The sequence below is a fragment of the Agelaius tricolor genome, unplaced genomic scaffold (assembly GCF_023055355.1).
Source record: "Agelaius tricolor isolate 1412-34295 unplaced genomic scaffold, bAgeTri1.0.p SCAF_79, whole genome shotgun sequence".
Classification (NCBI taxonomy): Eukaryota; Metazoa; Chordata; class Aves; order Passeriformes; family Icteridae; genus Agelaius; species Agelaius tricolor.
In genome coordinates this window covers 441689-466209 of record NW_027269339.1, presented here as the reverse complement: position 1 = coordinate 466209, position 24521 = coordinate 441689, and the positions used below count along the sequence as shown (strand labels likewise).

The following is a 24521-nucleotide window of genomic DNA, read 5'->3' as shown; positions in this document are numbered from 1 at the left end:
GTCTTACTCACATGTTACCTTGAAATATCTTCCACAGCTTAAGCAGCTTACAGGTGAAGACAAGGCACAGATAGTTTCATTAGTGGTCAGGGGAACCAGTCTCAGTGAGGAAGACTGTGGTAGCAGGAGGAAGACAAAAATGACAAGGTATTTCAGCCATTCTAATATTGAGCCAATCCTCACATTCCCATGAGGCAGAGAAGTGAGCAAAGGTTTTTAGTTTAGAAAGGGGAAAAAAAAATAGGTCTGATGTATGGAGAGGAATTGAGGCTGTCAGCTTTAAAATAAACTATTTTATTGCATCATGGAGAGAAATGAAGTAACAAGGGAAGAGTGTTAGGAGATTCCCACAAAAAACAGGCAGTCAGCATAAAATTTCTCAGAGAGCTAAAACACATGACAATTGTAATACCCACAGGAACCATTGGAGAGCAAGGCTTATGTGTCATCATCATGCAAATGAAGGAAGAAGAGCAAAAGGAGGCTAAAAAAATTCTATAGACATTATGCTCCAAAAACTGTGGGAGTCTCAACCTTCTCTTAGGGCTGTGGTGGGAGCACCTAATGCAGAAAAACAACTTGTGGCCTGGTACCAGAGAGGTAAAGACAATCTCTAGGGTTGTCTGGTATTTGTTTTAAGAACATAACTATAAGTTTAAGCCGTATCTAGAAGATTGAGACCCTGATGGGGGGCTTTAGCTTTCACAGGCTAAGGATAAAGTGATCATAAATGCAGAGTAGATCATGCCTACACCTCCTGCCCCAGCCTTTAAAAGAGGGGCTATATCATATGTATGAAGAAAAGATAATGCAAAAGTTCCCCTATATGCGATTAGGATTGACAAAACACTAGCTAGCATCATAAGCACCTGATGCAATGAGGTTAGATATTTGTGTTTGAAGTACAGAGAACAAAAAAAAAAAAGTAACTGTCCCATCTTTTATACTTTGGAAGAGATCCCAAAACCATTAGGATCAAAAAATGAAAATGTTGAAACAAGTAGACTCAAGCATTTGCCAGCAAAAGCAATAACCCCTTTTCATGGCTCCCTGAGGAAATGGGGGACATAATCAAGTACTAAGTATCACCAAGATATCTATGTTGACATTTCTCTGTTTCGTGCAGGCACATATATAATCAGAGAGTACGCTGTATTTTATTACTGCAGCTTAACAAGCAGACTATCATTAGGAAATCACTCACTAACTCTCAAGTCACATAGAGCTGAGGAAAAGATGCATTTTATATCTATGTATCTCTGTAAAAGATAATCAGAAAGAGATTGTGTGTGTGTGCTTGTGTGTGTGTGTATACACACATTGCTTTACCATGAGTGAACATGCTTGAAAGAAGGTTAAGAGTCTCTAGATATAAAAATCAACTTCATAAGCAAATTTTTGCCAAGTCAGACATACTGCTGTGAGAGATCAAAAGCAATAAAGGTTAGCCTGAAACAGTGTCCTGACACTCAGTTGTCTGTGTAAAATTCTATTCCAGCATTAAGGTTATTTCACACACACCAACACATCTTCAAAATACCCATCTTCTTCCAAGAATAATTCACTGTAACCCATGTCTAATGGGAATATATTCCCTGTAAGACACTAGTACTGCAGATAGGTATGACAAAGCCACACCCTTTATGCTGTGCAGAGTATAAAGATGCCTCTCAAAGTAAAAATCTTCAAGACAAACCAAACAAGCAGAAGTGCCCGCTTGAATTTTGTGAGCCAGGAGAGGATGCTACAGCCAAACCTGCCAGGCATGTCTGTGGAAGGTCACTTACAGCCAGCCTCCTCTTCTCTTAATATATAACATTACATAATAAGCAACTAAAATATCAAAGATAACCCAGGAGAAAGAATGGGGTGGCACTTCCCCAACAGAAATAAACCTTTACATCAGTTTTCTTTTTCCATATTTTTTCCTGTATTTTCCAGAGTGCAAAACTGCAGTGTAGCCAGTGATGCCAACTCCAGTCACTGCTTCAATTCTCCTGTGAATACCCTTTCCTCCAGCTAGCCAGGGAGCCCTCTGTGTTTGCCACTTTGAACTCTTCTAGGGAGCCTAACTTCTAAAGCATCAATTACACAGCAAGGCCAAAAGCCAATTAAAATAAGTTGGAATTCACTCACTAAGAAGGCACTTTAAGAAGAACAGTCATTTTAAGAAGAACAGTCAAGTTTTCTCATGGATGAGGAAAATCTTTTCAGGAGAAAGGTCATTACACAATCAGTAAGTACAATGAAGACTGCCACAAAGGAATGAGAAATAGGAAGAATTGTGCAGCAATAAAACAACGGCAGAGAGGTACATGACACTTAAAATGCAGGTTCCCTTTCACTACTGAGGGACTTGATGTCAGGTGCTAAGAAGTGCATGTGTGGGGGAAGTAATTTCTTAGAATTAGTGTGGAAGCAATAGCATTCATTTGAATGGATTCTGAGTAAAAACCATAAGCCAGTCATGTCCATGTGGGTCACTCGCTATTTTTAAACTATCATCAGTTACAACATCTTTCTGTTAGTATCTCATATTCAAAGCAATGGCAAAGGTTAACAGCAGTTTTCATATTGAATCCAGCTCTGGAATTAATGGAACAGCCTCTGAGTCTCAGAAGCAATAACTCCATTCCCAGTGTGTTGGCACTGCTCATGGTCATGGCATGCCCTGCTGACACAGGGAAGACTCTCACACATAGGTGACACCAAGCCTCATGAGCAGCTTTCTCTTCACCTGGGTACTGATGGCAAGAAATGCAGGTGCACACACCACACTTCCATAAACAGCCAGCACATTAAAAACTGACATCTTATGCACAGACAAGTTAATTGCATTTTAGAATCCTTTTATAGCATGTTCCTTTGTTTCCATCCCTTTTATTGCTAGGAAGAGTCCCCCAGTTTTATAATAAAATAGCAGGTGAACATGTCAAACTTAGTTAAAAAAAAAAATCTCCTCAATCCTAGCTTAATTTTTTTAAGTCTAAGTAAGAAGTGAAGACAGCTATGGAAAGGCATGGCATTCTGAATAAGCAGACCACTTTATTTAAACATTTCCACAAATCCAGCACACCAAGACCCACAGGTCTGCTGCTCAAACTCCCCTCTCCAATGAGCTTACAGGGTAACAGAAGACGAATCAGTAACACATTCAAATACACTTAAAATATGCAACAGGTACTCTGGTGGCTTTAGCTGCCTTTAAAACCACCTCCTACATATCTATTTTGACAAGGAAGGGGCACTTTGAAAAAAGCTACAAACAGAGAAAGTGGCTGCTGTGGAGAAGTCGCCCAGGCTACAGCGAACCCACAAGTCCCACCAGGGTGGAATTAGGGCCAGGACCCTCCGTGGCAGCAGCTCCACCCCATTGCTGAGCCATCAGGCACAGCAGTGTAGCCAAGCCCACAGACACCCCTGGCAGCAGTGCTGACCCACCAGAGCTCTGCCAGGAGAGGGTGTGAGCTTTCTCCATGTACCACTCACACATACATCTGCATCTGGAGAAATGAAGAGCTTCCAGCCATGTCAGCTTCCTTTGGTATTCCTTTGAAAAACAACATGGAATACCAAAGCCTAAAGAAAGCACAAGAAACCACACACCTCCTCTGGCTGAAAGCAGAGCTCATCTCAACTTCAATTCAGAGAGAGCCTTCAACTCTTTCCCCCCAGTAAAAGAAAAAAACCCCAACAGTTTCTTCCACCATAAACTCTTTAAGTACTTCTGAAGAAAAGTGATTTGTCTGATTTCAGGACATGGAAAAAAACCCCAAACCAACAGTTTCCCACAATTTTGCTTTTCTCCCTTCACACTTGGTTAATTGCAGGCTGAAGTGCTTTTTAATAGGGGAGAAAAAATCAGTGCATTTTAGCTAAATTACTTATGTCTGGTAGGCAAAAAGATCTGAACTGCTGAGAATGACTGTGTATTCTTTACAACAATAGTAAAAAACCCTTCAACATAAAACACTCCTCTAAAAAAATTGCATGTATCACATTCTTTCAATGTAGACACCACTCAGTGTAAAGCAGGGCAAGAAAGGCTATATTCAGTATTTAACGGGGATAAAGCTTTAATCCTGAGTCACAAATAAGTACTCTGTGTTGGGGGAAAAAAAAAGTCTACAAGCTGGTATTTCTGGCTGTCAGCATGGAAACAACAGACTTGAGTTAAATACTGAGGCTGTCTCAAACACACAGGAACAGTTCACAGCCCAGTGCTGGACTCAGAGCATCAGCACATAGGCAAGGAGAGAACATCCATGGTACACAACACCTGTTAAAGACCTAGAGAGAAGCTGCAAAATATTTTTACTTCTGGCCCCTAACAGGCCAAGAGACATAGTTCTAGAATGCAAACTGTGTCCTCTAACATTTTTTTCTTTTAATAATGGTGGAATTGAGGTTCCTGCTTCAGATATCTTGTTTCTAAATCAGTTGAGGGTGAAGCTGCCACCTCTGCCTAATGGACATCATGGTTGGGTGGGAATAGCTCCCTAGCAGAAACAGGAAAAGGTTTCACCCTACTCTCTAAGATGTTTTCAACTACTCTGCAGAGCCAATAGGTAAGGGGAGCCCAACTTTCAGAAGGAAGGAGTGGGGGAAAGGGCTGCTATGCACCCACAAAGAGACTGAGGATATAAGAGGATCATGGCTAGCTGAACCATGACAATTTTCTGTCACAGGGAATTGAGCCTTCCCATCACTGCTTGCAGAGCTATCTCCATGCACTGCAGGAAACCATCCTGGCTTGGAGTCCAGGCCAAAGCCTTGACAAGGGACAGTTTGGGTAAATCAGAGGCAAGGCTTACATCTGCTTCCACTTGTGTGCTGGGAGCACACAGAGCAGAGGTCTAGAGCTCTCTCTCGTCACTCTGTTAGTGAGCCTAGGACACTCAGTACTTCATAAAGGTGTTTCACAGGTTGCACATATACTCCTAAGTGGTGCCCAGGACTGCCTGCACAGGTGACACAGAAGCACTTCCTGATGTATGGATAATTACTTTGGGTGAAGGCAATTTCAGTGTTCAGGTGTTCCAATCTTTCTATAGCACAGGAATTGAGAAGGGTTATTAAAGATGCACTGCAAAGGAATCACACACACATACACATCTACAACCACTTCTATTCAGCACAGTATTTTAAAATTAAATTTCTAAAAAAACAATATCTGAATTGTTCATTCTGTTTGAATGACCAGTTACAGTTCTTTACATAAAATTTACAATGTAGTATTGTGAAATCCACAGATAAGATTACACAGTAGTTGCCACGCATATTTTTGTTAACACAGCCAAAGAAACTTTCCCTTTCAGCTTTCTCTCACCATCCTTAAAGCAAAGGCCTACTTTACCAAACATAAAGGAGACAGCTGAGAACCCAGGTCTCTTACTCATCAACCTCTTGCCAAAAACCTAGACCCCTAAAGACTAAGTAAAGAAACACTGAGATGGGGACACCATCAACACCTGAGAAGTAACTCTGGGCATCCTGTTGGACTTGATAGCTTTTATAGAATCCCTCACCATCTCCTTTTCTGTTTTCTCATCTGCACCAAGAGCAGAAGTTACTAGAGTAGCTGCAGATGCTCTGCATCTACAGACCAGTTCAGTCCTTGTGTTCTTTCAGGAAGAATCATTGGCAGACCTGTTCAGAGACATATTTCTACTGCAAAGCAGCAAAGAAAAGCTGGAAGTGGTTCCAAAAGAAATTTTCTGAAGTGGACAAAGGAAAACCTCCAGCTCCTACAGGGCCCAGACATGTGCAACATGAACCAACCATGGAACCACCTCACTCTGACAACAAGCTGGCGCAGCAGACATCAGGTTACCTCCCCTCAGCTCAGCACACTGCAGCCAACACAACCAGAGCACTCACACAGGAGCAGAAGGCAGGCAGGTGTGTAAGCTCTGCAGTACTACAGACCTGGCATCTGTTTGGGATGACTTTCTAAGTTAGATGAGAATTACAGGATGTGCAGAGGACAACCTTCCCCCTTCAGCCTTTGTGTGGTTCCTACAATCACACAGTGCTGCAGAGCAGTACCAACTTTAACAGCCAGGTGTGTCACCAAAGGCTTCCTCAAGCAAAAGAAATCCAAGTTGCCATTTCTCTCTTCTTTGGCTTATGTCATGATCAGAGGGCATTCTGCTGGTGATTTGACAGAACTTCCTATGAAGATGAAGTTAACAAACAAAAATGAACTAATTTATCTTAATTAAATATACTATCCTTATAGAAACAAATTAACAAAACCCCCAAACCCACAGAAACAACAACACCCCAACCCACAGAAACAAATAAAGAAACCCAAAATCACTGCCCTGGGGACTGTAGATTGTACTCCAAAGATATTTCAGAAACACCAGCAATTATAAGTTATCCAACCACCCTGCCTAAAGACCAGATCTGAAATACATGCAGGTTGATAAAAGCTATATAATGTTTCTCCTAAATTTCTCTCAAAAGAAGAATTTATAATTTTTCTACCCAGCCACATGCCATAAAGCAAACTTAGAGAAAAGATTTGAATTACAATTAAAACATACTGAGCAGTCAAAAAGCTGAGCAAGACTCACTTTAAAAGCCTGTAACAAAGTGATTTAAAATAATATTCAGGAAGAACAAGCAGGTTGCCAGAGAAAGGATAATGTTCTCAAAACTGGATGCTCAGTTATGATCCTCAATCTAGTATTAGGAGGCTTATGTCAAAGTGGCTTATTAAAAACCAAGACTGACATTATTTTGCTGGCAGTGGAGATGAGTTAGGTCATCTCTAGCATGTGTAGATAGATACTAGAATTCTAACAGAGAGCACTGCAGCCAGATGAGATAAAAATAGACCTTTTCTGTATCTACTCTGTGGATACAGAAACTTAGTCTGATACAGAGTATTGCAGAATAGATATAATGTTTTTATCCTGAAGATTTACAGCTTCTGTCTCATTTGTTTTCCACAAAAGGTAACAGCAGTACCATGTTCCTCTTCATATACTGTTTTTCTTTCACTGTACCCTAGTCCAGTTTGCTTTTACTTTCATCTGCAGCACTAGCATGTGTGGCCCACAGACAAGAAGGTACCTTATAGGACTGACACCTATGCTGATTCATGGGTGGCCTGTTGCCTGAATTTCCACTTCTGAAAAGGGACAAAGTAATTGCCTAGTGGCAGTGATGCCACTGCTTCTGCAGGAGACATCTACTTATCCAGGTGGCTGCTTCCTAAGGAGCAGGATAACAAGAGCCCACCATCACCTCCCACCCTTAAGTCCACCTGAGCTGTCCAGGTGCATGGTCCATGTCCTGTTGCTCCTACTACTTGGTGATGTTTCTTGGTAGAGAACCAAGAAGCCTGCAAAACAAAGTCACTACCAAACCTCTTCAGGAAAAACATGTTGGAATACTTTATCCTCCAGCTCAGACCAACACTAAGAACAGCAAGCACCATGATCACTATCTCTAGCTGAAACACATGTGTCAGCAAAGTTTCAATTCCCTTATTTCTCTGTTGTGGATTGCTGTTTGCTTGGGTTGTGTCAGATTTTTTTAAATTGTTCTGTAATAACTTGCATTAGCTATGTTAGCAATACTGTTGCTGGGGCAGCTGACACTCGCTATTATTTAACTTCCACAGAGCAGCACCCTTGTTACAGTTTTAATGCTAGAATTCAATTCTATTTAGCACTAATAGATATGTGTGCTTTAAGGACTACAAACTCTTTCTTTGACATGTTGCCTTATGATTTTGTGTTTAAGGCAGAGTGATCAAATGTATGCACTTTAAACAGATATACAACTTTTTTAAAAGTGCATTTCTCAGATAGCAAGTTATCAGCAAAATTGAAACCCATCTATCAGTTTAACTGCTGTCTTTTAAACAACAAGGAAGGAAGAGGAGATTTAAGCCCAGTTAGCAAAAGTATAACAAAGTTACTTCAGCACTTGCTGCAATGTTCCATGTGCTAGAGCACACATAGAGAGTCTGTGAAACGTTAAAGTGAAGCCAGGTCTCAGCAGAACTTTACCAGCATGGAGGTTAACCACATTAGGTAGGAACTGAACATACTAAACATGCTTCCTAGGATGTTTGCCATGAAAAGGCAAGAGTCAGTTTGTTTGGGAGGGAGAACAGCATGTATTTTGATATAATAAGGGGACTCATTTAGAAGGCAAGTATACTAGGGAACAATCTATGAAAGTAAAATTATTTAAGTGAGGGCACACCTAGAAAATGTAACAGTTTGAGCCAATTATTCTTTTATGGATGCTGCCAGTGGGGCTGAAAAAGATAGTGCTTTTCCTAAGACGAAATTTCATCATTTGCACATCAAATGGGAACCTGACAACCCTTTCACAGATCATGAACTGCATGTTAGAGCAAACTAATTTGAGTTTAATGAGAGGCAGAATCTCTCCAGCTGAACAATTTCTCATTTCCCACGCAGCTCATCAAAACACATACCCAAATGCCCTTGATGCCCTGACACTTGTACTGCGTGCATTAGCACACCCACATACACAAGATTTTCAGCATAAACTAAGCCACTAAAGTGATCATAAAAACATAATAAATGAACTTTCCAAAGGTGACAACACTAGGGTAATACCTAAACATCTTCAATACCACCTTACCCTGTCTCTTTTCCGATCAATACACACAGTTAATCTACTGTCTCCTGGGCACTTTTCAGCTGCTAAGCATTATCATGCCAGTGCATAACTTACTTATGTGTCCAGCTGTTAATTTGTCAGTTTTCAGCAATGAGCATACGTGAAGTACACAGCAGTGCAGCAAAGAGATCAGTGACTAAGAGCAAATTGGGATGGTTTAAGGGAAGCATCAGCAGAGGAAAATTCCACTGCTTTGCAAGCAATCACATAGCTCTCAAGAGCAGTAGTACTCATCGGGGAGGAAATGCTTCACTTTCCCCCTCCCCTCGAGTGCTGAATTTCTCATGTGTGGTTACCCTCAATATGCTTATCCCGACCAACATCGGGCAGGTGCTTCACACAGCTCAGCAGGAACAGATTCCTCTGGTGAAGGAGAAGAAGTGCCCCCGGAGCTTATGGCAGCAGCCAATCACCAGCAGACAAATAATTTTTCAAATGGATGGCTGCTCTTCACCGCAGCCCACTGTGCTCTGCGTGGTGAACTGCGCACCGAGCACAGCCGCGGAGTTCCCCGCGGAGCAAGGGCTCTGCGTCCCCAGCTCAGGCTCACCTCTGCTCTGTGCCAGGCACTGACAGCACCAGGGGGAGCAGACCGGCACCATGAACACCATCCTGCAAAGCCCAGCTCCTCCGGGCCATCAGCCCCACAAACGCAGGGGAGACACACAGCTTCTTCTCCTGAGGGATTTACCGTCCCTTTACTCACGTCCACCGAGAAGAGGGGCCCGGAGTGGGCGAACTCAACTCGGTAGAGCCCCCGTTCCACCAGGGGGCTCGGGATGAGCCGCAGCCAGTGTCAGGGTGTCTGCTCAGTGTCACTGCGGTCAGTCGGGATCCGCAAACGCGGACCGCCGGTGACAGCAGCGCGCCGACAGCCAGGGAGCAAACCCGGAGGCTACACACGCTCCTTTCCGCGTGGTGCGGCCACAGCGCGGCGAGGGCAGCGCGATGGCGCTTTCCAAAATCATCTCTGCCACGACCTGCACGGCTCGGCACTCCATGCTGCTGGAAGTACGGCCGGCGAGCTGCCTTTCTGCGGCGGGAGGGCCACCGGAGCGCCGTCCCCGGCAGCACGGCCACGGCGGCGGGGCGCACCTTCCCGCCGGACACCGCTCCGCTGCTGCACGGGAGGCTGCGGTCCGCGCCTCCCCCTCAGTGTCCTTCTGTCCCCAACCCCAGGAAAGGCACCGGTGAGGGGAGAGGATCCAGGAGCACTGGCGGAGACGGTCGGGCTCTGCGGCGAGGGGCTCCCCCTGCCCGGGGCTTGGCCTACCGGGCGCTGCCGCCCGCCCGCCGCCGCGGCTCGGTGCTGCTCCGGCGGCACGGAGGGGCGCGGCCGGTGCCGGGCCCTCCGCCGCCCCCCGCCTCTCCCGGCACCTGCCGGGGCTGACCCCGGCGCTGAGGCGCGGGCGGTGCCGCGGCCCCGGCGGGACTCACCGTAGATCATGGCCAGGCCGGTCTCGTGAAGAAAGCGGACGCGCCGGTGCTTGAAGAGCCAGATGGTGAGGATGGTGAGGGTGAGGAGCAGGATGAAGGTGAGCAGGCTCACGCTGTCCTGCCGGTGGCTCTCCTCCGCCTCCTTCTCGGTGGCGAGCTCCTCCATGGCGCTGCTGCTGCCGCCGCTCCGCTCCGCCGCTCGCAGCCCCCCGGCCGCCAGCAGGAGCAGCGGGAGCAGCGGGAGCCGGCGGCGCAGGGGCCCGGCCATGGCTGCGGGAGCCGGGATGCCGCGGCGCCCCGTCCCCCTCCCGCGGCGGCGGCCCTCGGGCACTGCCCACCGCCCGCCCTGCCGGCCGGCGGGGGAGGGAGCGGGGAAGGGAAAGAAGGAGGGCGGGAGGGAGCGGCCCCGGCGCGCAGGAGCCCGCCCGCCGCCACCGCCTCCCCCGGCCCCTTAAAGGCGCAGCCCCGCCGGGCGGCGAACGCTGCTCCGCCGTGAAGACGCGGTGCCGCTGCTCTCCCCGTGCCCGGCCCGGCCAGCCCCGCCCGGCGGAGGTGTCGGGGTGGGCGAGGTTTCCCCCCGCCCCCGCGGGGCTGGCTCTGCTCCGGGAGCTCCAGGAGCCGCCCCGGTGCCGTGGGCAGAGCGGCGGTGCCGGTGCCGCTCTCCCTCCCCGCGGTGCAGGGCAAACCTGTGAGCGGCTCTCACACCGGGGCCGTGCTGGAAATCATCACCCCAGAGCCCGCCCTGCCCATGGCCCGGCTCGGACTGGGCCAGGAGCGCACGGCCCCGTGAGATCTGGCAGGCAATAAGCGCTCTCGTCTTTTCCTTTCTCTCCTTTCTCTCCTTTCTCTCCTTTCTCTCCTTTCTCTCCTTTCTCTCCTTTCTCTCCTTTCTCTCCTTTCTCTCCAATACGACGTAGGAAAACTTACAAAACGTAAATTGCTGACTTGGAGGTTTTCATCCAGGTACATCCTACTGGACATTTGCTTTTAGGAAACAAGACAATTGTAGGAAATGAATAGAGAGCTAGTCAGCAATTTTAATTTGATTTTTTTTTTTCTGAAAAGAAAAAGAGCAATATGTTCACTGTTTGAAAATCATCTCGAGTTGGGGAGATGAAGGAAAGAAAAGTCACTTCTTGCAAGCAACCCAAAATCAGCACTTTCTCCTTTAGCTTTTTTCCCCTTTTTCTTAAATGATTCATAATCCCTTTAAAAGATGAAACATTGAGCAGTGAAATTGTTAGGGTTTAAAGAAATACAAGCAGCTGTAAAGCTATGTTTGCGTTTTCTTTTGGGGTTTTTTTGGTTGGTTGGTTTTGGTTTTTTGTTTTACCAGCCTTGGCAGGAGAGTGCTCTGCCTTTTTCTACCAGAGGAATACCCTCAGCTTCCAGTAGTGGTGTAAGCAGTGATGACATTTCTGCTCCTGGGGCCTTTCTCCCAGAGCTATTTTCAATCACAACATCTAACATGTATTTTTAGTCATTGTTTTGCATAAAAAGGAAGCACAATAACTTTGGCCATATTTTAAATTAGTTACATGCCAGAGCTTATCTCCTTTAGTGTTGTGCTCTTTCTTAACATTGTTGCCGTGTTTCTGAGGGTATTTATTGGGATGCTCTGGTCACAAGAAACGTTTATCTCCTCCTAATGCATCTGGCATTGTCTTTGTGATATATGCTATTTTTCAGAAATTCCCTTTTATAAATATTTCAAGATGACAGCTATGTAAATCTACACTTCTATTTATATGTAGTCCTTTTAAAGACAGTATTTATGCAAACTCCCCTTAACAACTTTAAAAATCCAGTGTAATTAGTTGCAATTATATTTAAGTATTTGATTGTGCAGGGCTGAAAGCTTACTTTGATAGTGCCATCATTTGTAAACCTCTTAGAGATGAAAAGAAGTAATTTGCCTTGAAGACCTAGCTCTTAAACCTATGTGAACCATTAAAAATTACTGCCTCAAGGCTGACTTGTGTTAAATCTCATATTCCAAATTAACATTTCTGATATAATGAGAGTATTATACCACTGAATCTTTACTGTGTATCTTTAGGATATACAATCTACATACAATGTAAGATATATCTTTAGGATAACAACCTACAGGCCTCCTAGCAGACTAGAGTTATGCACTACAGTGCTAAGTATGTGTAATGCTAATAAAGTTGTAAAATAAAAAAACTGGATAGCAATAACAGGCTCTCCTCTGTGGGTTTGGTTTTTATGTGCTGCATAGTGCTGGGCAGAGTCTGTCACTACATGATGGCTTTTTTTAAGGAGACAATTTCCATGTATATTGTAATTTTATCCACCTCTCAGCTAAGCTGCAGTCAGGGTCTTAAGTTACTTCCTGACAAGTCTTCCACCAATAACCTGTGTTTTATCCTTCTACAGTTCACTATATACTATGCCTCTTGCTCTCCATGCAATAATGAGAAATATCCAGGCATTTTTTAAATACTTAAGGATAGTAGACAAATTTTCCTTTTCTTTTTTTTTTTTTTAGCTGAACTCTGTTGTTTATGGAGGAAAGTATTCATCAGTTTGATGTGTCAGTGCTACCATCAGCTCAAGCCTTGAACTCCCATATTCACATTTACCAGGCTTTTTTCACTGCTATCCTGCCCCTGTAGCCTTGTACAGGTATCACTTTGTCCTAGGAATCTTTCTTCAATTATTTTTATCAAATGAAAAAAATAATGTTCACTACTGTTGTGCGCAAAAGTGAGCACAGCTTATTCTTTCTCTGGACTCTGTGGGTGTAACTAAATCCTGTATGCAAAATGGTGATGGGAGCATGATTGTTTCTGTCTGTGCAGAGCATCAAAGTTTAGTAGGGATGTAATTGACTTCTCTTCAACTCAGTGTTCCATCTAATAAGTTGTTGCCAGGGAACTTGATATGCAGAGCATATTTGATTTGTACAGGCCAGAACTTGCTGTCTCTTTACACCCATGGATTGGTATCATGGTGCATAAATACTTAAACTGATTCAAACAGCATCATCTAGAGTGTATGCTATCAACTAAGGAAAAAAGGTATCAGGTTGAGCTTCTTTATCCACCTCTGTAAACCAGGCTGCATCCTTGTCAGAGGGTTGTGTTGACACAGCTCAGCTCCTCACAGTGCTGTAACTCCCAGGTCTCCATGCTCTTTTCAGTCCATTAAGAACATCAGTAATCTCACCTCAAGGGGTAGCTCCACCACTGTAATAGCCCTGCAGTTACACCTTTTATTCCAGACTGTTTTTGGCTGGTCTCCACCCGCCTTGCCAGTCTGTTTTGCACTAAAACTTCATGTACTCTACAGGTGGGACCTCTGCCTGACAGCCATCACATATGTTGCAGAAGTCAGCCTGCCTGCTTAGCAAAACTGTCATTTGATTCTATTCCTGCTTTCTATCCATTTGTTAATTTTGATCTGGAGTCAGGCAGAGATCTTTGATCTGCTTGCTGTTTGAGAGGCCCATCTTGAGGCAGAAACAATGAGGTATGCTTTAGGAGATGGAAGGCCAAGTGGATAACAACAGAGGTATAAAAAGATTCAAACTAAACTATAAGATGGCAATGAAATGGGTCAGAGGACAAAATATAGCCATTCAACAGAGTTCAGCCATACTTGGATGGATACAGGAGGATTTTTGGATTAAATGCTAATAAATATTTACATTTGTACATACTTGGTAATTGGCAGGATTGAGTCACAGGAGTCTGGCCAGAACACCACAGAGACCAATATGGTTCAGCCTACCCTTCGCCCACCAGTTTTGTCTAATTAAAATGTTCATTCTGCCAGAAGCCCCATCAAAGAGTCCATTGAGCATTTTTATAGCTTTGTTTGTCAAGAAAGTCATTGTTATCACATGAACTGATACACACTTTGGGTTTATTCTTATTCCCAGAGCTGAATAATGTCACGTAAGGCAAGTGCAAGGTCCTATTTTCAATCGCTCTCTTTCCAGCTGTTGGTGGCAACATCATCCACTCCTTGTCAATCACACTGCAGAACTGGTGCTCTATTGAGACCTTTTCTGTATTATGCAAGTCTGTTGAGACTGGCCCTTTGTGCTGCTGGAAGCAGGAGTTTTGAGATTTTCACTGATCTAACATGCTCTTGTAGGACTGATCCTGGTAGAGAAAGGTCTTGCTGTTGCTTGGGCTTATGAAAAATGGAAAATGAAACAAATCCTTATCTTAATTCCCGGCATGTTTATGCAACTGCCTTTGCACACTCACATTTTCTAGCACATTAATCCAGAATGCAGTAGCAAGTTGATTAGCTGTCAGGTCAGCCTTGTAGAGCAGCTGCCATGTCAGCCACACTCCTTTCTCCCCCTTTTTTCTCCTTTCTTCCCTTTTTAGCCAAACCCTCCCATCAGTGTGCTTTAAAATGCCAACCCATTTTGAACCTATAGCTGACTTCTGACACCAGTGGGATCATCTTGTGGGCAACTCGTCTGTGTAAGATATCCACATACCCTAGGATCTCATAAAACATGCCTTATTGAGATGTGAGGTTAAAGACAACTAAGTGTTCTGCAATTGAATTCTGTCATGCTTTTACTGAAAACCATTTCTTTTCAAATCTCCAGCTTGTTGGAAGAGCTAAGAATTGTGACACATCTTTCTGCTTGTACCAGTTCTGTAGAGGTGTCATATAGCTGAGAAAATGTCAGAACTGCCATTTTCCATCAATGCAAGTGCAGAAATCATAATTAGCCTTTCCAGTAGACAAAGTCTAGCTAGAGTAAAAACTGTTTTGTGCTATTTGCAAGACACAGTAGTCACTCATCATGCAGCCACAACTCACAGCTTTTGAGTCATGGTAAATTTTCAAGGTGTCTGAGAGGGATATGACTAGAAAATTTATCTATGTAAGAGTGCTCTGTCATCTCCCTTGTACCCAAACAGATTTATTTCCCCTTCTAGCTGTATGTGATATCAGCAAGTGTCATTCTACAAGGAGCAAAGCAAGTTGTCTCTTTTTTCTCAGAAGAAGGCAGTTCATTACCCTTTGCAGGTGCACATCAGGGTTATGACTTTCAAAGTTGTAATCACTCAAAGACTAAGCTAAACAATCATTCTTCTCATCACTCATCACTTCCCACCATGCTCCCCATAAATATTAAAACAAGTGAATATCACAGCTCAAAAAGTGCCACAACACAACCTGTGCCAGAAGAGTCTGAAAAAACATTCTGGAAAAGAGTAAGTGAGCCTCAGTTGAGGCTTGTGATTTATGATATGACCTTGTGCACAAAAGAAGGGTCTATGTAAACATCATTTGAAACTGCAAACATGCACATAGATGCTCTATTAGTGACAGCTGTCAGTTGACCACTACCAGAAACAGTGTCTGCAAAAGGTTTTCCTGAATGCAGTTCAGAAACATACAGCAGGAGAGACTGGGAAAAAATGTGGGTACAGTGTGGGCATTCAAATTTGTTGTAAAATATTTCTATTCCATATTTACACAATTATACAAAACCTTAAGACAAAAAAAAAACCAACACAAAAACCAAACCAAAACAAAACCACAACAAAACACGAACTCCCCCCCCCCCCAAAGCCCCCTGTTCTCTTCTTGATAGAGAAATAGAAAGTCAAAATTATGCTTCATTAAATCTTGACTATGTTCAATATGTATGCCTGTAGGCATTGCACAGACTAGAAAGTGAATCTTAGTCAGTAAAGTTATGCTAAGTATCCTGGCTTCAGCTGAATTAGGCAGCCCAGAGGCATGGTGAGACATTGGACAGAAAAAGGTTCAGTCTGTCCCAAGAAGTTATGTCTGAAGGTGCTTATTTTTGCTCTTGTTCTGGAAAGAAGTGATCAAACAGGAAACTTGTAGTCTCTCCTACAGGAAAACAAGTTTTCTTAGAAATATGAGATCCTAAAACACCCATGGATAAATGACTCCCATAATGGTGGACAACAGCTGCTCTGCAGTTTAGAAAGAAGCCTAGAGGTATGAGGAATAACTAGAGTTAAGGAGATATAAATGGCTGGCATAGGCTCTAATTCTGCTGAAAGAGCTGAATTATTAACAGTGTAATAATACAGTCAATTCATATAATCCAAGCAATTTTCTGCACAGATTAAAAATTACTAAGGGAGAGAAAGAATGTCAGATGACTGGCCAGAAAGCATAGGATGGCTGAGGTTGGAAGAGATCCCTGTAGTCCATTTTGCCCACCCCCCCTGCTTAAGTAGAGACACTTAGAGCTGGTTGGCCAGGACCATGTCCAAACAGCCTCTAAACAATTCCAAGGATGGAGATTCCACAACCTCTCTGGGCAATGTGTCCCAGTGGTCAGTCACCTTCAGAGTAAAAACTGTTCTGATGGTCACAGGGAACCTTCTGTGTTTCAGTTTTTTGTCCATTTCCTCTGGTCCTGCTACTGAGCACAGCCTGGCTCCAGCTTCTTTACAATTTCCCTTCAGATATTTATAGACATTGATGAAATTATCAATAGATGATAAAATGAGATTAGATTATCAATTATGAGATTGTAAATGTAATATCTATTTTAGCAACAATATTCATCTCCAGAGCTTTCCATACTGGCAAAAGTCTGAGAATGGTGTTTCAAAACCAAACTTAAATTGTATATTTGTATTGCTGTGGAAACTAAAAACTTTATTTATGATTGACTGATACTGGCTCATTTTGAGTTCCACACAATTGGGTAGAACCTGAGTCAGGGAAGCAGAAGTGGCTGCCTAGCTGGAAGACGAGGATTAGACATAAGTCCAAAACAAGGCCAGATGATGCCAGTACTGAGAGCTGGTTGTTTCTTTCCAAGAATTACCAAATTTGGACTGGTCAGGCAGTGCTGTTGGGTAAGTTTTAGTTTCTGGTGGACTTTGACTAATAGCAATGGGAAGCTGCTAAGGGGAAACATGCAGGCTCCAACAGTAGAAACCATCCACCACAGATCTGTACTTATTGGAAAAATTATGATAATGGCTCTGGGCCAAGTTGTGACAGAATGAGACATCTAACAGCTCCCATGGACATGGACCTTTCATATGGATGATGCAGATAGGGGTGTTTTTTGTTTGCTTGATTGCTAGGCTCCTGGCCAAAGTCAAAGAGGAGAAAGATACAAAAGACTGAAATCAAAAGACAGAGAGTAGTTGTCAGCTGCTCTGAGGTGCAATCAATACAATTGCAGGCTGTAACCCCAAGATAGGAAATGCCCAAGACAGATGTGTTGGTGGAATCAGCATCACAGTAGTCAGGTCAGACATAATTGCTGTTGTAGGAACAGATGCCACCTACAGTGCTGTAAGGAAGGATTTGATGTTATACTGCACTGTCTTTACCTGTTCATTCCTTATTTTAATAAATAGAGTAGTTCATTCTATAAAGAAGGTTTTTCATGTTAATATTATTTACATATTCCCAGTTCCTCATGCTTCCCCTGTTGTGTGCCAGTCGAGATAAATTCCAGGTTTGGGCATTAGAGTAGGTGGGGTGATCTATTGTGGTGCAGTTACTACATGCATACAAAGCTGGGACATCTAGAGGCCACAGCAGTGTCTGCAGATACCGTGAGTACAAATACATCTACGAGATGTGGGTATTAGAGCATTTTCCAAAAGCAGCTTAGATCATAAGTACATCGCATGACCTCTAGTGGCATTAAGCCCAAGGCACTGTCAAAGTCACACGTAGCAGTTTCATGCTGCTGGGGAAAAGCCAAGGTCACAGAGGAACTATCACATACCTGACAGTTCTGTGCTGCTGTACCCCACCTTACTGCCAGGCTTATGCCAGCCCCAGTTTTGGCACATTGCCAGGGTAAGAATGAGAAAAGTTTTTAATTCAGCAAAAATTCCAAACACTCAGCAGAGTGAATGTTTTGCAGCAATGTTTTCACTGTCAACTAATAACACATTGTCATTAATCTTTCCTGGTGTCATGGTTTAACCCCAGCCAGCAGCTCAGCCTGACCCAGCCACTTGCTCACTCCTTCCACAGAGGAATGGAGGAGAGAATCAAAAGGGTAAAAGTGAAAAAACTATTGGGTTGAAACAAAGATAGTTTAATAGGGAAAGCAAAAGCTATGCAAAACAGAACAAGGAGTTAAATCACTGCTTCCCATCGAGAGACAGATGTTCAGTCATTTCCAGGGAAGTTGGGCTTCATCACACATAACAGTGACTTGGGAGAACAAATGCCACCACTCTGAGTGTTCCCCCACCCCCTTTTTTTAGTTCTGCCCAGGTTTACAGCATGAGCATGGAACCTTATGGTGTGGCACATCCCTGTGGCCAGCTGGGGTCAGCTGTCCCAGCTGTGACCCCTCCCAGCTCCCTGTGCACCCCCAGCCTCCTCCCTGGTGGGGCGAGGAGCAGAAAAGGCCCTGACTGTGCAAGCACTGCAGAGCAATAAGGAAAATATCCCTGTGCTATCAACACTGTTTCCAGCACAAATGCAAAACACAGCCCCACACGAGCTACCATAAAGAAAATTAACTCTTTCCTGGCCAAAACCAGCCCACCTGCTATTATCTTCATGTAGAGAAATAAGGAACATGGAAGCACCAGTGCAAGAAGGAATGACAATGAGAACCAGAAGGTAAAATTGGCCATGCTTTCTGTGCAGTGACTCAGAAAGTCAAAGAGGAGTAAGGATTCCTGTTAACATCAGCAGAAAAATAATGTTCTGGTACCTGTGGGTTCTATTTCGTTGAAGAGGTGCAGCTGTCATTGCTGACATCCTCTCCGAGGGTCTGGAATCCCCACATCTTGAAAAAGAAGGTAAAAATGATCTGCTGCTGCTGCTGCTGCCTGGGAACTTTGGCAGCAGGGAAAGGCAGGACCAGGTCTGCCAGAAAGAAGCTATTGACATGAAGATGAGGAGGAAATGGCAACAAGTGTGGCAACAGAAGACACTGAACACTGAACACCTCATCAGCTGTGTGATTTGGAAGCCAGGCTTTCCCACAGGACTGGTTGGAGAAGACTTCTCTCATGAGTTGCTGATGCAGCCTCTGGGTGCAAAAAACAGGAGGTTACTGGACACCTTGGGACAGGCAAGTTAGGTTCTTTAAAGCTATAGAGCCTGTTCCTGTGGTTTCCCTTTTCAAACATCATATTCTGTGGCCCCTGAGACATGCAGAGCGTGCAGTGAGTCAGTCCCCAACAAAATTATTTCAGTGCTCTGCTACAACTGAGAGAGATGCACTCACATTTTGATAAAGTGCTCATTATGGAAGGCATATTTTGTTTCATTTGCTCTTAAATTTGGTTTCACTCCCATTCTGGTGTTTGGGGTTTTCTCTAGTGTGCTTCTTTTACATTCATGGCACCAGGCTATTTTGATGTTTTCTGTTGGAATGTTGGAGGACACAAGATTGATGATGGACTTTGGACCTGGTTAACATAAGAGATTTGATAACAGGATGCCTTGGCAAAGCAAACAGAACGTTGAAAATTAGACCTAGATTACAAGAAGATTAAATCAAACAGGTTTACCAGAAAAAGAAAATCCCATTAAACTCTGCAAGCAGGAGATGTTGTTATATGCATAGGTTTGTGTATGTGATTTTAACCCAATCATTGTAGTACACATCACTAGTCTCCCTGAAATAGTATATAAGCATTTGTATCCCACAATAAAATCAGATTCTGATCACCAAGTCAGTCTCCCTGTCTCTCCCCATCGCCGACAGTTTTCTAATTATATTCCTGTTGCTTTCTATTATTTACTCTTTAGTCCTTTGGTGTTTAAATAGAGAGAGGGACTTCAAAGTAAATTATTTTAAAAAGAAATAATTATAAATAGGCAATGCAATATTGACCTCAAGCAAGTTTAATCCAGAAAATTAATATTGAGTTTACCATAAGTTATTTGAACTCTAACATCTTTTTGTATGCCTGAATAAGATCTTAAATGGATTTTTTTTCAGGGTATGATCCAGTGTTATTACTTACTATATTTATCTCAATAGATATGTCACCTTTATAAATAACAAGTGAGTAGAATCTAACCAGTTGTTTGAAGCTGAGTTGTTATAGCAGGCACCTCTTTAATGTGTGAATTGATTTGACCTTTTATTGTGTGTGTGAGCTGATTTGACTTAGCTGCTTTCCAGATGTAAGCCATTTCTGGCATGGACTGTGGTTTCATTTATGTATAGCACCTCTAACTTAGAGAGAACTACTGGAAATAATCAATGACAAACAATTGAACATAAGAAGTGTGATTAACATAAAACTGCCTTGCCTAAAGTTTTGGTGTCTATGTCTATGTTCATCACTCTTTGTTTGCTTTACTAAGAAAAAAAAATTGGAAGTTGAGATAGGTCTGGTAAGCTACCATCCAAAAGTGTTTATCAGAGATAATTGCCTCCCCCACATTCTTTTCCACAACCTACAAAAAGATTGCTTTGGGTGACAAACTCAGAGCCCTATATCTAACTAGTAGACCTACCAAACTATGGCTGAGGAAGTCTACCCAGGACTCTAGTTTGTTTGGCAGCAATGGATTCCAGTGAGCTGTGAACTGAAAAATAAAAAAAAAAGCACTTTTTGATCACTTGCCTGTGCTGAAGATGTTCAGCCACTAACAGAAGTACAGGAGAGACAGATTTTTCCTTATACAATTAAAACCAGAGACAAATATTAGATTGTTTTTCTGGGTACATAGGTCCTGCTCAATAGGTCTGAAACAGAGTAAAATGTGAGTCCCAAACTCAGCTGTCATTATTGGATTTTGGTTCTTTTTTTTTTTTTTTTTTAATTTGGCTTTGTCTTGATGCCTCTCTGGATGAAAGTTTTTAGAGAGGTTACTGCAGTTTTAATAACCCTGGAGCTCCTAGAAAGAGAAGGATTGAGAATCATCAAAACAGCAGAAGGTTGAATGAGAAATTACTTAATTTTCCTTAAATCAAAGATATTCACTATTTTCACATTCTTCAGTGGGCAGCTCTGCATCCGTTTCTCATGACTTGGCTGTGTTTCCCCTCTTTTGACTTTTAACTCTGGACCAATTTGCCTAACTACATGCAGGTCATGTGTAGTGTACTTAACCCTGTTTATGATCACAGGACTCCTTCGGGATTTCACTTTACAATATTAGAATTTATACTTCTCTCTAGTGAATTTTGCAAGAGAACTTATCTTTCATTCCACTCCTGTTCCTCTGTGTCTGTACATTTTATTTACTGATTTCTATACTGAACATTTTCACTCCTTCAGTGCAAAACACATTATTTGAAAACCAGTCCTAGTGTGTCTTCCTAATAGCCAAGCAAGCTCTAGAGTTTAATCTCTTCCCAATAATAATTACTTCAGTATTTTCTTTCTATCTGCTGTCTCTGCAGTATCCCTTGCTATTTTCTATTATCAACAGTTTAACTAATTTATTCCTCAGAGTCTTACAGTGACATAGCACTATTTCCAAAAACAGCATCTAGAATGTTAATTGCACATTCTGCTGAAAGACAGAAAGGGAAGAAAAGGCAAATAGAATAGAAAACAAATAGAATCCTGTGTTTGCTTACTTTAACAGGAGGATTTTTTCACAGTTAACACTGAATATTTAAATGTGCAGTTTAGATCTGATTCACTGGCTCATTACTATGCTGATGAAATTTTATAAAGTCTCAACCTGTGTGTGAGCTGCTCAGGCTTATAGATTCCTGTGTAATTCCCTAAAGTTAATGTAGGCAGACTACTGCCTTACTGCAGCCCTTCAGTATATTTTGGCAGGATTGCAAGGTTCAGATCAGTGATTTTTGTCTACATTTTTGTGGAGGATCCCATTTTTTCCAGTCTCACTGGGAGCATCAGGCAGCCACTGCTCACACCCACAAGAACAATACACATGGCAGGTTGGTGCCATAGATAAAGACATCCCACAAAACTAATGTTAAGAGCTTCAGACTGGAAGAGCATCAATAAACTGCAACAATGTAAAATGAAACTTCAGATAGACAAATTATGATGAATTGTGCAATAGGAAATTAACACATTGCCACTTCCAATTACCCATTTTTCATGGTCTGCTGCACCAGAACTAGGAGGACAGCCTCTACCCCAGGTCTCAGCAATCCTTTTTCCACAGCAGCAGCTGAAACCAACAGCGAAAGAGGATTGGTATTATGTCAGACACTAAGCAAGAAACGCCCTCCAAAGAAACAGAATGTACAGTCAAAAAGGCTCTAAAATGCCAAGTGATAAGAGCAAGCCACTTTCACCCAAGTGTTTTATGGACCTTTCTGCATTAGGACTATGACAGAGGGAAACTTTCTATGAGCCTACCTTTGCAACAATGCTCCACTGAGCACCCCAATGTCAGATGCTAGAGACCTGGACAAAGTAGCTGGAGACAGATGCTGCCAGATAATTTTGTCAATTTTAACTCAGATATATGGGGAAGCAGAGCACCTCTCACTTTTATAACAAAAAGAAAAATTTAAGGGCTGCTGGGCTATGATGCAGCAAGCTGTTAAAACACATCTTTATTTTAACTATGAGCCCAACTCTTCACACTCCCTCAAATCCCACTGAAATCTGTAGGCTTTAGCACGTGCACACACGCCTTGCTGAATCAGCACTGCAGCTTGTTTTCTGAATTGTTGCCCTATTAAGCATGAATTAAAGACTTATAATTCATAAACTTTGATGCAACTACATTGCATTTTCATTTAACAGTGAACTGAAAGTCTGTCTGCTTCAGCTAGAGTCTCAGATGGAACACAAGGTTTTCTGGCAACCTGAATGTTGGGCAATACCCTCATTAAGGCAGCTCTCTTCATATCACAAAACTGGATCTCGGATACAGACTCTTGTGTGAGATCTATCAACCTGTAAGTGTTACATAAGAATATGCTTTATAGCCGAAAACTTAATTGTGCTCTGTTGGGTAACTGCACCCACTACATTAGCAGCCCTTAAGCCAATTGTGACCTTTCCAACTGCAGAATTTCTGTCTCAGAGATGGCTTGAAGCAAAATTCAGAATTAGTGTGGGGTTTGTATTGTGCATTACGCTGTCCTTTATGCTAATATTAGGATATAGTCCTTCATTCCTTTGGACAATGATATTTAATTTATGCCTTTTAAAAATTATTGACTATTTAGATCTTCAGTAAAAAACACTTCTAAAATTACTTGTAGTTCTATGTGGTGCCTTTTAATAATGATTTCAAATACTATGCTGTCTGTCTGCATCTCATGTATTGCATACAACACTGCTCACTTTGGTTCTGAACACCAGCAACAGGAAAACATCTGTAGACAAACTGTTATTTCTTACAGGGAAGGTAATTTTTGTTGGAAGTATGTGGAAGGTAATTTTTGAACAAGCAGCTTAGCAAACATTAACTATTCAGTTTGGCTGTTTGTGCTTTTCCTTGTCCTATCAGGTTAAGTTCACAGTAACCTGGGGCACAGGCACACCTATCCATTGTTCCCACTTAAAGAACCCCAGCATTAAAGCTGCGTATCACAGATTTTATGCTAGGGACAGCTACCCTAAACAAAGAGTGCATTTCCTTGTTGACCAGCAGTAATGTGATTTAATACAGTAACTGGTGACCAGGGCTAATTTCTGTATGCAAGGAGATGCTGAAAAGCCATATATTGCTCAAAAATGGGGAGGACATTAGTCCAAAAATCATCATTAGCAATGCAAGAATGATTCTAGTACATCTTGTCACAAAATTAGTCATTTTATTTGTTCTACCCTACTTGTTCTCAAGTTGCAGAGTAGCTTCTCTTGGTGTTCAGTCTGGCAAGAATCTCCAGCAGTAGAGAATCTGCTAAAGAGAATAAAGAAGGGTAATATGGTATGTAATGACTCTATGTGAAAATCCTATTCTGTATATTCATCATCTGCTTCTGAAAAAGAAAAAAAAAAAAAAGAAAAGAAAGAAAAAAAAAAGGAAAAAAGTATATGAGACTGAAATGCACAGATGTCTGATTGAAATGGTTGTTTTACACATTCGTCTGTTTCCCAACATAATTTACCAAGTCTGTGCAAATATTTGTGCTGGGCAAGGGATGTTATCTGTGACAGTTCTGTCTAATGCATATGAAAACATAGCCTCAGAGAGTGAACCCAGCAGTAAAGTATCCTTCCCTTCCTTTCTGTTGAATACTATGTAATGAATTCAATACTGTGGAATGATTCATCTGTAATTCACAATTTTGTATAAGTATAGGTTAATCTAATCTTAACTAGGAATTCTTTCCAAAGCTTTATATCAATTTTAGATACGTTGCTAGGATCACAAACACAGGATTTATAATCTTTCCTGATAGAAAACACAAAAGGAGCTTTTAGAAAGTATTTAAGCTCTTTTGTTTTCTTCATTTTCATGTCTTAGAAATTATATTTTCAAGGTGTTCTCTATAACCAACATGATTAAAAACCTGCTTTAAACAAAAC

General features: G+C 42.5%; 1 protein-coding gene across 2 annotated transcripts in view; it reads right to left on the bottom strand.

Annotated features, from left to right (window-relative positions):
• Nucleotides 1-10518, bottom strand: part of SLC9A7 (solute carrier family 9 member A7) — a 68990-nt gene extending 58472 nt beyond the window's left edge. Inside the window, exon 1 of one of the 2 annotated variants that reach the window (XM_071418242.1) lies at nucleotides 10111-10518. In XM_071418242.1, the coding sequence (XP_071274343.1) occupies nucleotides 10111-10378 (268 nt within the window). In that variant the 5' untranslated portion in view covers nucleotides 10379-10518. The remainder of the gene's footprint in view (nucleotides 1-10110) is intronic. The other variant, XM_071418243.1, reaches the window with a different exon arrangement.
• Nucleotides 10519-24521: the final 14003 nt, after the last annotated feature.